The 15,648-nt window shown below is 40.6% G+C and overlaps 1 protein-coding gene across 3 annotated transcripts in view; it reads right to left on the bottom strand.

Moving 5' to 3' along the window:
• Positions 1–5,490: 5,490 nt before the first annotated feature.
• The window catches only part of WHAMM (WASP homolog associated with actin, golgi membranes and microtubules), a 74,636-nt gene continuing 64,478 nt past the window's right edge, over positions 5,491–15,648 (bottom strand). Inside the window, exons 7-11 of one of the 3 annotated variants that reach the window (XR_016313997.1) lie at positions 13,283–13,369; positions 13,072–13,167; positions 12,480–12,942; positions 6,368–11,137; positions 5,491–6,034 (exon numbers count right to left, since the gene is read on the bottom strand). Coding sequence is in view for 2 of the 3 variants with exons in the window: in XM_089685709.1 (XP_089541835.1) it covers positions 10,860–11,137; positions 12,480–12,942; positions 13,072–13,167; positions 13,283–13,369 (924 nt within the window). In the remaining variant the exon portion in view is untranslated. Of the gene's footprint in view, positions 11,138–12,479; positions 12,943–13,071; positions 13,168–13,282; positions 13,370–15,648 lie in introns of all 3 variants that reach the window. The other 2 variants (XM_089685709.1, XM_089685710.1) reach the window with 2 other exon arrangements.

The raw sequence follows: 15,648 nt of genomic DNA, 5'->3' as shown, positions 1-15,648 counted from the left end.
CAAAAAAGAGAAAATATCAAGTGAGCTGCAGTTGTGTGGACAGAAGTGCCTTGTTGATGTCAGAGGTCAGAATGGGTTGCTGTGACATTCAGATGGTAGGGTCAGAATTTTACATAAACAACATGAAAGCATGGATCCATCCTGCCTTGTATCAACGGTTCAGGCTGGTGGTGGTGGTGTAATGGTGTGGGGGGAGATTTTCTTGGAACTAGCAAGGTGTACCTAATAAAGTGGCCAGTGAGTGTAATCATCTATGTTTTTAGGGATAGACAAGTAGATTGAGGTTATTTTAATTCTTATAGTGAACAATTTAAAGGAAACCATTGCTGAGAGAGTCGCCCGTCACACAGGGCATACCGCCAAAGACACCTTCAGGATCTGGGTTACAAAGGGATGGACCATGGCCCTGGGGACCTATATAGCACCCTGCAGCTAACTAAACGCATTGCACAAAGTTCCAAGGTGGGTGCACCTGCTGGATCCAGTACCCAAAACAATGTTACAGGCCATCCTCACAGTGTGGGGTATGGGTATTGCTCCTGAGCTTGTGCTGATCTGAACAGTGGAGAGTTGAAGATATAATAATAAACTAGTTAAAGTGGTAGTAAACTCATTTGAACAAAAAAAAACATTTCTGCTGAAAGGGAATATCATAAAGTGTTAGTATGCATCACATACTAGCACATTGTGAAAGACTTACCTTAGAACGAAGCCCTTCAGCTGCGCCCTGTCACCGCCAATGATGTCACTCCTGCGCATGCGCAGGAGTCCTGACCATGATACACAGTATACCCGTGCCGTTCCTTCAAAGCGCATGCGTCAGTGATGTCACTGGCTGCTGCTTCTGTAGAATATCTCCTAAAAGGTGAACATTTAGGAGATATTCATTTTACCTACAGGTAAGCTTTATTATAAGCTTGCCTGTAGGTAAAAATATAAAACAAGAGTTTACTACCACTTTAAGGTAAGAGTGATTTCTCTCTACAGAAGAAGAGGTCTATCACCTTAGGACACTAGCAAAAAACTGAGGTCTAACATAGTGGGGCAGGGTTATAGGGAAGGTGCCCAGGGGCCGTGTCTTCAAAAGCTTTGCTGGTCTATCAGCCTACAACCCAGGGTCTACAAATACTCAGCCTGTACTGGACAATTTAGATATAGTGGTGCCATTCAGCAAAAGTTGGGCTGCTTGGCTGAAAAATTGACCCTTTGACTTCTGTGCTTTTTCTAGATGTTTGTACAATAACATAGTGTTGGACCAGGTCAGAGAGTTGAATACTCTTATTCTCCCTTGAATTAGTTACCACAGATCCACAAAATGCTTAATACTTATTTGCTTATAATGTAGTTTCATTGACATATATGGAGTTATTTACTAAAATTGGAGAGTGCTAAGTCTGGTGCAACTTTGCATAGAAGCCAACCATCTTTTAAGTTTTATTGCCAAAGCTTAATTGAACACGCTGAAATTAGAAGCTGATTGGCTACCATGCGCATCAGCACCAGATTCTTAGTGCTTCAGTTTTAGTAAATAAGACCCATAGTGACAAATTGGGACAGGGGAAGAGCTAAAGGGCTCTTTCACATGGACGTTCCGATCCGTTTTTCAGGCGGACCCGATTGGAACCTCTGGAGGGATCCCTTCTGGAGAGGGGTGCAGACATTAAACCCTGGCATTACAATTCACTAGAGATCTATGCACCTGAAGGGTCCCTACTGGAGTGGGGAAGCAGATACTGAGCACTAGGGTTACTAGTCACTATAAATCTGTGAACCTTGGTGGGTCCAGAGAGGGAGCAGATATTCAACACTACAAATCACCAGAGATCTGTACACCTGAGGGTTCACTTCTGGAAAGAGACAGTGGGAATTGAGAAATGGAGCTACAAGTCACTAGATGTCTGTGCAATTTGTGGATCCCTTTAGCAAAGCAAATATCTCCCTTAAAGAGGTGCAGGGCCAAATTACCCACTAGGGTATGTTGCAATCCTTTGCAGAAAAAAATGTGCATTTATAATTGTTTTGTGCCTGCAAACATATGCACATTTATTTATTTTTTTTGCAAAAGGTTGAATTAGCCTTTGAAAGAGGTAAGCTTTTCTCAGTAGACAGCAGATGTCTATCACTTAAGGACACTAGCAAAAAATGAGGCATTCTGGGAGTGGGAGGGGATATATGAGATGTCCTATTAGCTTTTATTGCCAGTATCCAATCACCTGAAGGTAGCTGCATATAACCCATAGCGAAGACGAAGCTCCTGTACTGAATGATTAAGAATACATTTTTCCCATAATTTATTTTAGCACACAGTATAGAATAAACCAATTGATGCATTTTAATCTCATCAAAACCTATTAAATCCCCCACACAGTGTCATACTTCCACCCTTTCATTTCTGATTTCCTTCCTCTTGAGTGCAACCATTGTTCAGATTGGAATGGTTCTTCTGACATCTAATGGGATACATTCAGACTCAGCTGGAGTACTTCTTAGATATCCACTGCCAATTTGGAGTTAAAAATTACTGGAGTTCTAAATTACCCCTTAATTACAAAGCAGGTTTATTTTTGAGCAAAAAGGAACATTCTGTTGCAAGATAAGTATAGAGCGAGGCTTGGCACAAGCTGCACAGCGCTGCAGGTAACCGTGAATGTTAGAATAGAACACATATCAATTATAAGACGCTAAAGACATGTATAGAGAACAAGTCAGCATGGAGTAGGTCATTTTGTGGCACGTCAACAGAAACCGTATGGCCCCGAAACATTTCCATTTATAAATACATTCTCTTATGAACAAGATTTTACAAAAGTGAGAATATTTTCCAAAGGAATGATTTTTCCTTTATTCCTGCTGCTGAGAAAAGATTTGACCTACCTTGCCATTATCATGTACATGCACTCTTGTATCCTATGAGCATATGTGACCGATGGCACCAAACTCATTTCAAATTTTAAAGTGGGTAGTAGACAAAACCACATTTTGTCTACAGTGGACATCTGCACTGCACCTCGTACTACACAGTGTGATGGGCCAAGATGTTCAAATTGCAGGTACTGAATAATTGGCTTCTATGAATTTACCACCAAATGTGTTATTTGTTAGAAAAAAAAGCCTTTTGCGTTATGCTAAAATATTAACTTGTCATATAAAGCATGCCAAAAACAGCATACTATGTAACAAATACTGTCCTCAGCTACTGCAAAAGGTGAACCCACAGAATAGTTAACCCCTTGCCTACCGGGCACTTATACCCCCTTCCTTACCAGGCCAATTTTCAGCTTTCAGCACTGTTGCCCTTTGAATAACAATTGCGCAGTCATGCAACACTGTACCCTTATGAAAATTTTATATTTTTTTTCCTCACAAGTAGAGCTTTCTTTTGGTGGTATTTACTTGCTGCTGGGCGTTTTACTTTTTTACGCTATAAACAAAAAAAAGAGCAAAAACCTTGAAAACAAAAAAAGTTTCTTTGTTTCTATTATAAAATTTTGCAAACAGGTACTTTTTCTGCTTCACTGATGTGCGCTGATGAGGCTGCACTGATAGGTGGCACTGACAGGCAGCACTAATGAGACGGCAGGGATAGGCGGCACTGATTAGCTGGCACTGATGATGGGTACTGATAGTCGGCACTGCTGGGCACTGACTGGCGGCACTGCTGGGCACAGGTGGGTGGCACTGCTGGGCACTTGTGAACGGAACTGGTGGGTGGCACTGCTGGGCACCGATCATCAGTGCCCTGATGATCGGTGCTGATCCCTCCTCTGACAACTGCCGGTTCTCGGCAGTACTTTCCTCGCACTCTGACAGCGTAAGGAAAGTGCAGCGGATAACTGGCAATTTCATTTCCCGGTGATCAGCATGTCATTGGACACGGCTGATCACGTGGTAAAAGGCTGCTGTGATTGGTCTTTTACCACATCACGTGATCAGCTGTGTCTGTAGGAGACAGCCATCATGGAGATCGCCAGGGGCGCGCAGGAGAGCGCATTCTGGGAGGCCGTCATATGGCGGCCCCCAAGAACTGGCCGGCTGCAGTGCAGCCATCGTTCGGCTACCTGCAGACGGCAACTAGTTAAAAGGATAAGTTCACCTTTGGGAACATGTTCCCAGCACTGCCCAATACCCCTCTCCCTATGACAGCAGTATGAGAAGTTTCTCATACACGGTCACCTTTTTAAAAACAACACAGCTATGAGGGGCTCCGCCCACACTGCGACTCACTGGATATTTTCTCTTGTTTGGACCATTCTCTGTAAACCCTAGAGATGGTTGTGCGTGAAAATCCAAGTAGAGCACCAGTTTTTGAAATACTCAGACCAGCCCGTCTGGCACCAACAACCATGCCACGTTCAAAGTCACTTAAATCCCCTTTCTTCCACATTCTGATGCTCAGTTTGAACTTCAACAAGACGCCTTCATCACGTCTACATGCCTAAATGCATTGAGTTGCTGCCATGCGATTGGCTGATTAGAAATTTGTGTTACCAAGTAATTAAACAGGTGTACCTAATAAAGTGGCTGGTGAGTTTATATAATGAAATTCCACATTTCTGATTGGATGCCAACTTCCTACGCTATGAGCACAAAGCTACTACATACGGTTCTGCCATACCAAATAATCTCTATTACATGGTGTAAATATTTCTGATTTGTACAATATTTTTTCTTCATTCCTTGCAGTATATGTCAGCCTGACACCCTGCTACTCTCTATGCACCTAATATGTATTCATGAGTATGTGACTCACAAAGGCTTCCTTGCTGTGAATCTGAAAACCTTCTATAACATTGCCAATTTTTATTATTCAGCACAGAATTGTGATTGGCTCTAAATAATCCTATCAAATGAGCATCTTAGAGGCTTTGGATGACCAGAGAGAGACATGAGATGTTGGTCAGATGTTATAAGGTCCACTTACATATGTGTGGCACATTAATGTGCTTTGCATTATGGCAGCCCATTGAAATCAATGTACTTCCCATACACAAACATAGCCTATTGGACACGTCACAAAATGTTTGCTGCAATGCGCAGGAATTGCCTTAGTGTGTTGTTCAAAATTGACAGCAATTGTCAACACAATCCATGGATTTAAAGCAGCCCTAAAACAGCTTTCCATAGAAATGCGCAATTGTTTCAGCCAATGTTGCCTGTGTATACACTGAGTGGACAGCCCTTGCGCTGGCCCTGTATATAGGGAATGGATTTTCTTGGACAATTGCTATTTCTGTGAGATTGATCAGTATCAGGGTGTACATGGTGTCCACAGAAGGTACAGTGTGTACATCCAGTCATCCTATATCTGAAAGTAGACTTATCCTCACACTACGCTTGTATGTGATGCTCGCTCAGCATAGAATCAAGCTTTATATTAATGGTAGCTTTTTCAATATTGCATGACAGGTAATACCAATTAGGTGTGCTAAATATTTTAGACTTGTCCCACTTTGCCTTCATTTGAGTGGATTTACATGACAAAAGCTGACAGCAGGTTTAAAGGCTTTTATTAGCATTAGATTTCTTTTTTTTTTGCAATACTATAGACTCCTCTGGACTGCACAAGCAACCAGTGACATTTGTTTGGAGCCATCTTTGGCAATACAGTCATCTCACCCACAGTTCTAATTTTTATTCAAAGTGACTTTACAGAAAATATAAGTTATTAAATCAAAAGAGAAATACATTTACATAAAAACAAACCTAAAACAAATCCTGAAGGAGGCTTCCTACCGATGCATGATAATACATACTTGGTGGGCTGGCTCTTCAGTTTTACTGATTAAGACCTCCAAATGACTTGCTTTTTGTATCTCCAAATTCAGCTCTTCCCCTGACAGTTTCCTGGGCAGGAGAAATCTGATGGTAATTAAGTTTATGGAGGCAACCCCTTCATGCTTCATTCAGCAATGCATTAACACACGGGTTTAACTTACATTTAAATGAATATATCACTCAAAGCTGAGAAAAACCTTCTTCAACTCACACAGCAAAATATATAAGCAAAGACAAGTGTCCTAATAACTCATATAGCCTTAGAGCAGTGGTTCTCAACCTTCCTAATGCTGTGACCCTTTAATACAGTTCCTCATGTTGTGGTGACCCCCAACCATAAAATTATTTACCCAGTAATTATAATTCATGAAGTGTCGTTTTACCTCCAATACTGCTGCTTTCAACACAGTAGCTGCTTTTAACAGAGTAGCTGCTTTCAACACAGCAGCTGCTTTCAACACAGCAGCTGCTTTCTACACAGTAGCTGCTCTTTACACATCGGAAATGTGTTTTCTGATGGTCATAGGGGAGCCCTGTGAAAGGGTCGTTCGACCCCCAAAGGGGTCGCGACCCACAGGTTGAGAACCACTGCCTTAGAGGGAGATAAACCCCAGAAAATTGATGTTTTAAACCTATTCCACATGAGCTTCAGCTCGTGTGAACAGTGAGCTTTGAAAAATAATTGCAGACCTTTCAGCAAGCTTTTTTTGAAGCTCTAATATACCATTCAGCTTCTGTTTGTAAATGTTGAACACAGATCCTAATTTGAGTGCTGATTGACACTTCTTGAAGCGAGTTGAAGCATGCTAGCAGCGTGCTAAAAGTGGCAATCCACACTCCCATTAGGATCAGTGTTCAACATTTACAAACTGGAATTAAATGGCACTTTCAACAAAGCTTGCTAAAAGCTCTGCAAATGCTTTGTCAAACCTGCTGTTCACACTGCTCTTAAACAAGCTGAAGCCTGAGTGAAACAGACCTTACAAAGCAGAGATCTCAGCAAGCTTTGTTGAAGTGTTTCAAATACCATTTAGCTTCAGTCTGTCAATGTTAAACACAGATCCTAACGGGAGTGCTGATCGCCACCTTAACCACTTTCCACCCATAGGATGTCATATGACATCATCAAATTGAAGTGGTCATACCAGGATGATGCCTGCAGCTACAGGCATCATCCCAGTATCAATATTTTCCGCAGCTGATTCTCTATCAGGTAAAAGTGATCCCAGCGGCTTTTACAGGTGGCAGAAGAGGGTCGCCCTCCCCTCTCTCTCTTATTGGGCTCTCCCATCCCATCAGGGAGCTTGGTAAGCATGTGACCAATGAGATCAACTGATGCGGTTCCTTCCACTGTGTGATGTCAGAGACCAGGAGCAACGAAGATTTTGCCACTTCTAGTTTCAGTTTATAGTAAACAAGCTGACCCTGGTTTGATCAAATGCTTTGGGGGCCAAAAGAGATATGTGGTCTAAAAGACCCCAGGTCTTTCTAAAAAGAGGACCGGTCATGGCCCATGTTATCACAAGGAATGTTGTTCATCACTTGTGATAAGCAATAAATTTGATTAAAAAATAGTCTCAATGTTAAAAAAAATTAAATTTAAATGAAAAAAAAAAAAAAGAGCTAACGCAAATGTGAACACGCACTTAGGTCCCGCATGCATATGTAAACAATGATCACACCACACATTTGAGGTATCGCTGTGAACATCAGAGCGACAGCAATAATTCTAGCACCAGATCTCCTGTGTAACTCTGAAGTGGTAACCTGTAAAGGATTTTAAAGCATCACCTATAGATAATTTAATGTGTCTTAGTTTATCGCCATTCCACGGAAATGAGGAATTTTAAAGTGCGACATGTTTGGTATCTATTTACTTGGCATAACATCATTGTATTTTACCATAAAATTGGGTTTCTTTTGTTTGTTTTTTAAAGCCCTACGTGGGGAGTATTACATGTATGGTTTGTTTTTTTATGATGAAAAAGGAAAAAAATAAATGATTTAAGAAAAAAACTGGGTATTATATTCTGTTCAATAAAATTCATTAAAGGGTAAATAGTTTTTGGGGGTTCCAAGTAATTTTCTATAAATAAAAAAAAATCCTAGATTTTTACATGTATGAGAGAAATGTCAGAATTGAACTGGGTGGTAAATGGTTAAACAAACTGCTAGCACGCTTCAGCAATGCTTGAAGCTTGCTGAAAGCCTGCTAGCAGCTTGTATAAAGTAACAATCAGCACTCCTATTAAGATCTGTGTACAACATTTCCAAACAGGAGCTGAAGGGCAGGTGAAAGGTTTAGAGACAGCTGCTTGAAGCATGCTGAAAACTTTGCAAAAGCTTGCTGAAAGTTTCATAAACTCTGGCTGTCCACATTGCTCTTGAACAAGCTGATGCCCATGTAAAACCGGCCCTAGGGCTTGGTTACACTGGTGTGTTCTGATACACTTTTTCTAACGAGTCAAAAAAGTGTAAAACTGGCCATACACCATAAATTTTGAAATAAATGGTTATAAGAAAATTCTCAGTACATTTGATGAATTAACAAATGTCATTTGAAGTATGTTTTGTTTTTTTTTTTAAAGTTATCCGATAACATTTCATTTTAGAATGACTGGACTTTCCTGAACAAAAATGACATAAAATGTTAGAAATTTGTTCATTTGAAAAAATATTTCCATCCTGTTCCTCAAATTTTTTCATCACTGCGATCAAAAACCAACATTGCTTTGACCCCACTAAAGAAGTTCAACATTCTTAAAAAAAAAAAAAAAAAAAAAAAATCAAATGAAAAATTTACTTGTGTGCGGCTAGCTTTACATCAACACAAACAGCACGTCCATAGCTTGACTGATAGAAATGTATGGAAAACTGATACAAATGTGGTGTAGTCAAGTCCTAAATATTTCTTTATTGATCGCATTCTCAACTGCATTTATCGTGAATATTTAGATTAATCTGGCTAAACTCCTGCAGGAATTGGATCTTTTCAATTTAGAACATTGATGAATCTTGTAGATTTGGAAATTTGCGTCTACTTCCTGGCAGAATTAAATGTCCAGATTTTGTGGAGAGCACTAACACAGTGACATGCCAAGAGTTTACCACCTATAACTGCCTAATTGGCTGCCTATAGATACACAGACCTTAGAAGGAGAATGGTGGATGGTTGGAGGTCTTTTCACCAAATGGTTAGGCAGGATCTGACTGCAGCCAACACATGAGGACATAGAGTAGCTGCCTTTTCTATAAAGGATACAGCCATGTTATACATGCACCCAGTTTGAACTCAGCATCTCCTGCAAGGCATGTGAGTTGTGAGCAGATTTTTTAGTTTTATTGTACATCACAAATCGGGCTTTAAAGTCCTGACAGAGTTTGCCCCTTTACTATTACTATGTGTGCATTTGAGTAAACCTGTTGTTTTAGGTCTCATTCACACTAACTAAAGGCAGGAGAAGTTATCGAAGAATTATAAACAACGTTTATGCTTACAAAATGTTTCCTGTGTTTAGACATTCCAGGTTTAAAGCAGATTTAGCCACATTCTCATGCGTTTAGCCATGTTTCGAGTATCTAATCAGATCCCACACACACAGGACCCTATTGTCTCTAGGTACAGGTAAACTGACAGCACCTAATCACAGGTAAAACACCCCGTGTGAAAGGCACCATTGAAAAATGAATACAAGCATATATGTGAGATTAGAAAACGTCCTCCGAATGCATATAAACTCAGGCTTGACAGTGCCAATGTGAACGAGGCCTTAAACCCATACTTCTCATTTGAGAAAATTCTAAACATGTAGGTATTTGGAATTATGGAGTACAGATTGGCCCGAGAGACATAACTGACAGTTGGCTAGCTTGAACATACTGCATATTGATTGCATTATGTGCAAACCAAGAATTCCTCATTTAAATACAGAGATAGGTAAAAGTGAGCTTATAAATATAAAGCAGTGTGCAGTGGGTTAAATGTGAAAAAATAATACCGACTGAGTCAAGAGATTTCCCAAAAAGCCTTAAAATCTACAGATCCCAACCAGAAAGCAGAGTAAATACAAAGACCTGTGGGATGTGGGCATAGATAAAACTGCAGGCTTAGGTCATTAGTCTGGTTAAAATGAAGTGACTCTATATTGGCTGAATGCATCACTATGACTTATTGGGTTATGGCAAGCATGATCAGGGATGCCATACTGCTGCATAATATATATGATGGACATAAAGATAGTCTACCATATGGCCAGGTTTAGGAAAACCATGTTCAGGACCTTGTTCACATGGGTGGCAGCCCTCTCCGCCCCAAATTCACAGTTGATAGCTTTTCAAGAGGGCAGCCGACAGCTGAAAAGGTGGAACTACAGTATTGGATGCAGTTGTGGCGTGGCCCCATTCACTTGAATAGACCGCTTTCAACGTTGGTACTGCCCACCAAACACGGCATGGGATTTCATTTTTGCCATGGCATGTTTACAGTCCTGAGAGGCTGCATATTCTTCTTTAGGTAGGATGTCCAGGGGTGGTAAAACCACCTATTTTTTACCACCCATTGGATGCCTGTGGAAACGAAGCCTTACTGTTAATTTTCAAAGGGGATGTGAATGTACACTGCATTTACGTTAATAAAATATATAAACAATCAGCAGTGGGTTTAGTTTCTGCCTAGAGAGCCCATAGACACCATATGGTGGTCAGATATTAGAAAACAATCAAAAAGACAAATGATTATGCCTTGTCCTCAACAATATTACATGCATATGAACTAACAGTTTCCTAGATCACTCTCACATCAGAAATAACAGAGGGATGTGGCCCTGTCTGCCGCAGGCTATGGTGGTTCATAGACTGGTTGCTATCTGGTATTGCCAGAATTTCTGGTGTAAAAAAAAAAGACATAATGGAACTTTTACAAACTGATAAAGTAACTAAAAATTTGCAAAACTGCAAGCTTGTAATGTTTGGCATCCACCCAATTCCAGTAATGCTAGGCTTGGTTGAATGTTATAGGCATACCAGTGCTGAGACGCAGTGTTATTGTAAAGAAGAAGATGGACACTGTTCATCATTTATGAATATTAAGCATCCCAGTCACCACTCGTATATTCACTACCCTCCTCATCATCGGAGTCAGCTGATGCTTTCTTCATCCTCTGCATGGCTTCCTTAATATTTCGCTCTAGCTCATTTTCTGAATCATTGATCACCGGTTGTTGGTGTACTTTCCGAAGCTTTACACCTTTTCTGATGGCTGTTAGTATACTGTCTCTTACATCAACCGAGGATTGCGGTTGCTCCACTCTTCGCAGTTGACTTTCACCTCTTTTTAATGATGCCAATACTTCTTCCATGGAACCTACAAAAAGAAACAATCAAGCTCAGTCATTTCATATTAGCTTTGCTGCCCATTCTGTCCCTGAACTGTAAAATTACCGTACTGACTGGCTATCCAGAGCCCATCTACAGACTACTGAAGGAGTCTGCTCACTAAGAGCCAGTGTCAGCTGTCATTCAGTCAGCTGTGTGGAACCTGACAACATGGTCAGGATCCTTCCACAGCCTGGACCACCTCTGCCTTGTTAGCGGATAGCAGGCCGACTCTGGGTCACATGAGAGCAAAAGTGCACTCCTGTGACCCAGAAGAGAAGTACTACAAAAAAAAAAAAAAAAAGCTTTGGCCATACTTCTCTTTTAAATATATATGCTTCAGATCTGACACCGATATTCTTGCTTCACCAGCAAGCCATTGGCCTGAACAAGAACATGCATATCCCTGCCATCTTGTATGAACATGCTTGCTTCAGATCAGTCACATACCTAATCCACCTAGAAGTAAACATCTTTCACTGGGTGGATTGACCCCTCACATGGCTAGCCCACCCAAAACTCATATCACTCAGTTAACCAGACATGTTGGAAAATTTCCTTTCAATTATCAGCAGTGACACCAAGTCAGTTCCCCCCAATGTCAGAATGCCTGCCGCAGTCCCGCTATATTTTGTTGATCGCCACCATTACTTGTAAAAAAAAAAAAAAAAAATCCCAATATATATACCGCCATTTGTAAATGCTGTAACTTTCAAGTAAATCAATTCATTTACACGTATTGGGATTTTGTTTAGCAAAGACATGTAGCAGAATATATTTTGGCCTAAACTTATGACAAAATTTGATTTTTTAAATGTTTTTACTGGACAGATTTAACAGCAAAAAGTCAAAAATATTGTTTTTTTCTCAAAGTGCCTTTTTTTATAGCACAAAAAATAAAAAACACACAGGCGATCAATTATCACCAAAAGAAAGCTCAATTCGTGGGAGAAATTCACATCAATTTCATTTGGGTGCAGCGTTGCATGACCACGCAATTGTGAGTCAAAGTGACGCAGCGCCATAACGCAAAAAAAGGCCTGGTTAGGAAGAGGGGTAAATCCTCAGGAGGGCAAGTAGTTAAGTATCAGTTTTGTTTTGACATTTCACTTGCTTGTATTCCTGTAGCCAAGTCTCAGTCTAATTTTTACAGATGTCACATGTAAATGTGAGTGATGCAAAGATTGCTTTCTAATAATAGGTTTACATGCACAAAATATTTTGTGGACTTGGTATATCAAATCTCCAGAAAATCTGTACTCGGTTTACTGAAGATTGAAATGCTTTTGTATTATAATGTATGTACATTAAAATTGCACATTTAATCTTACCTAAACATTGATTCAGATTTGCTTTTTTGGGACTGGGTGTGCTTTTATTTCCAGATTCTTCAACCTCCATCGGTTCAGGCCCTCTAGGATTTAAAGTCTCTGCTGAATGAGGTAGTGGAGCTTGCACTGATAAAAGGGCACTCATTGGTGGTAGGGGAGGTGGAGGTGGAGGAGGTGGTGGTGGTGGTGGTGGAAGCAGATGGGGAGGCCCTGGAGGAAGAGGAAGTGGAGGTGGTGGTGGAGGAGTAGCGGGGGGTAAGAAATGATTGCCTGGGTTAGTAGTATCAGTGCTTGGGGTTCCTTGTCCAACATTTCCTTTCTGCACAAATATCTGAACAGGAATGTCTGCTGGACCTCTTCTGGCCACCTTTGTCACCCGGGAGGGATTTAGGCTCTCCGGAGATTTACTGGGGAGCCGAGGTTGTATCCGCAAGGTTTTTAGTACAACAGGAGATTCTTTCTTCTACAGGAAAAGACACAAAGAACAATGTTCCATTAACAAATACAACCCGTGCATCATTTCACATTTATTTCCCTCTGCTGCAAGAGAACATGACTGCGCACAACCTGAACACAGCAATTTAACACTCACATCTTTAAAGGATCTTAATCGGTGTAGCGTTTTTTGACGTTCCTGATCGACCCACTCCTTTTTCTTCCTCGCCTCTTCTTTTTTCTTGTCTCTTTTCTGTCGTAACACAAAGAGAGCTGTTAAAGTGTCTCCCACACAGTTTTAGCAGAAGCCTTCGCTAGCACTATGAGTTGGCATAAAAACAAACTATATTCATAGACAGGGTACTCACCATCTGTACAGAATGATGCTGCTGCAGCCGTTTCTGGCTTTCCTGGTACTGCTTCAGTTTAACTTCCTGCGCCTCTATGCACTGGTCCTATACTCAGGAGCAAAGGACACACAAGAGTTAACATGCTATTGGCTCTGCGGCCCAATTTTATTGAAATCTCTACCATGGCAACCATTTACCCCTTTTCTGGGCCCAAAGAAGGATATGCTTTAACCACTTCAGATCCGGACACTTTCACCCCCTTCCTGTCCAGGCCAATTTTCAGCTTTCAGCGCTATCACACTTTGAATGACAATTGCGCGGTCATGCAACACTGTACCCATATGAATTTTTTAGTATTTTTTTTAGACAGTCAAAACTTTATTTTGGTGGTATTTATTCACCACTGGGATTTTTTTTTTTTGCTATATAAATGAGAAAGTCCAAACATTTTGAAAAAAAAAAAAAGTGTTTTTCTTATAAAATTTTGCAAATAATCTTTCTTCATAAATCTTGGCCAAAATGTATTCAGCTATCTTTTTATTAAAAAAACCCAAAATTATAATTATTCAAAAATATTTTTGACATTTTTATGTTTTTTTTATATTATTATTTATGCGTTTTAACATACTGTCATCCTAGCAGTACAGTGTCACCATGGTGACAATATACTACTTGTGGGGGGTGATGAAGATTTTTTTTTTAATTTACACTGATTGCTTTTACACCCATAAGGCTGTAAAAGCAATAATTTCTCCTTCTCTCTGGCTGCATTCTTGCAGTCATTGAGAAATACTGTGTGAGCTGTGATTGGTCACAGCTTGTCACATGGTACAAGGCTGTTGTGAATAGCCTTGTACCATGTGACCTCCGTGATCATTCACAGATTTCACTAGTAGTAAGCAATGATGTCAGGAAGTGACATCTTGCTTACTACTATTCATGTGATCACTGATTGACCAATCAGTGACCACATGATCGAGACCTCACACAGAGGTCCTGTACAGCGATCGATGTTCCACTGTGTCCAGAGGATACAACGGACTCCGGATCATGGTGCAGCGCGCACAGGCGGGGAGTGGGGAGGACGTTTATAAATGGCCACCCGCTCCTGCACTGCTCCGTCTGGCCGTTTATATACATGGGCCGGACGGGAAGTGGTTAAAAAGAAAACACACATAAAAACCCTATTTTCTCTTGTGGGTGGTGTGGTGCCAATTTTCTGAATTGAACAAATAGTGAAGACTAACAGCACTCTATAAACTTCCAAAGCTTAAAGTGTATTTCCATTTTTGCAGCTACATTGGGATAACATCTAGATTATACTGTATATGTTACATTCTCCTAGTAATATAGCAGAAGCTTTCAATTCTTTTTTTTTTTTTTTAATAAAATGTCATTCTTACCTGTTATGTGCAATAATTTTGCACAGGGCAGCCCCAATCTTTCTCCTCTGGGGTTCCCCTGCCAGCACTCTTGGCTCCCCCCCCCCTGCCAAGTTCCCCATAGGAAGCCACTTCCTATAGGGACACTCATGCAAGCTCACTCTCAAGCCGGGCTGTTTGCATCCTATTCAGACACATAGCCAGGTTCAAACCCCGCCCCCAGCATTTAGATTTTGACCGACAGCCCCAGGAGCCAATGGCTCCCACTGCTTTCCACCAAGCCTGTGAGAGTGGGGGGAGGAGCTGCTGCAGATGTGCACAGCGATGAACTGAGATCGGGCTCGGGTGAGTATTTAGGGGGAGCTATTATTAAAAGGTTTTTTAATTTAATCAAGAGAATGCATTAAGGTAAAAAACCTTTTACTTTTACAACCATTTTCAAAATTCTTGGCTACCTCTTTTTAGTGTCTTTTACTTTTACTTAAAAAAACCCTTACTAGCTCTCCCTGGTTTGTAATGTTTAGGAGGGGGATGTGCAGTAATAACATCACTAACCCTGCCTGTACTGTGTTCACAGTTCTTCATTATCAGCTGTAAACTAAAGCTACCCATTGACCATGGAATTTTTTTTCTTTTCACCATGGGCAGAAGGAAAGAAAATTGTTTGATTCCCCATTCAACACAGTGGAGCCAGCAAAATTCCCTATTGCTTAAGGCTCCATGCACACTGGTTTATAAAAACGCCAGTGCTCTTTGCAGAAAAAGCGTTAATTTTGAGAGATATTTGTACTAGCGTTTAGGAGCGCTTACTGTTTTTTCCTCCCAAAAAAAAAGCTCTCAAAAATGCAAATCAAAAAGATTTGTTTTCTGCCTCTAAACGCTGAGCTTAAAAAACACCTCTATACTATCAAATGTACACGTACACATAGGAGAACATTAGTTGTTTCCACAGGCAAAACGCTAAACTCCTCTAAGAGCAACGTTTTTTTTTAAGCCAGTGTG

Source organism: Staurois parvus, unplaced genomic scaffold, assembly GCF_062004578.1.
Source record: "Staurois parvus isolate SC_StPar_1 unplaced genomic scaffold, SC_StPar_1.0 ptg000381l, whole genome shotgun sequence".
Classification (NCBI taxonomy): domain Eukaryota; kingdom Metazoa; phylum Chordata; class Amphibia; order Anura; family Ranidae; genus Staurois; species Staurois parvus.
The sequence above is the reverse complement of the archived record's forward strand: the minus strand, read 5'-3'. Positions and strand labels throughout refer to the sequence as shown.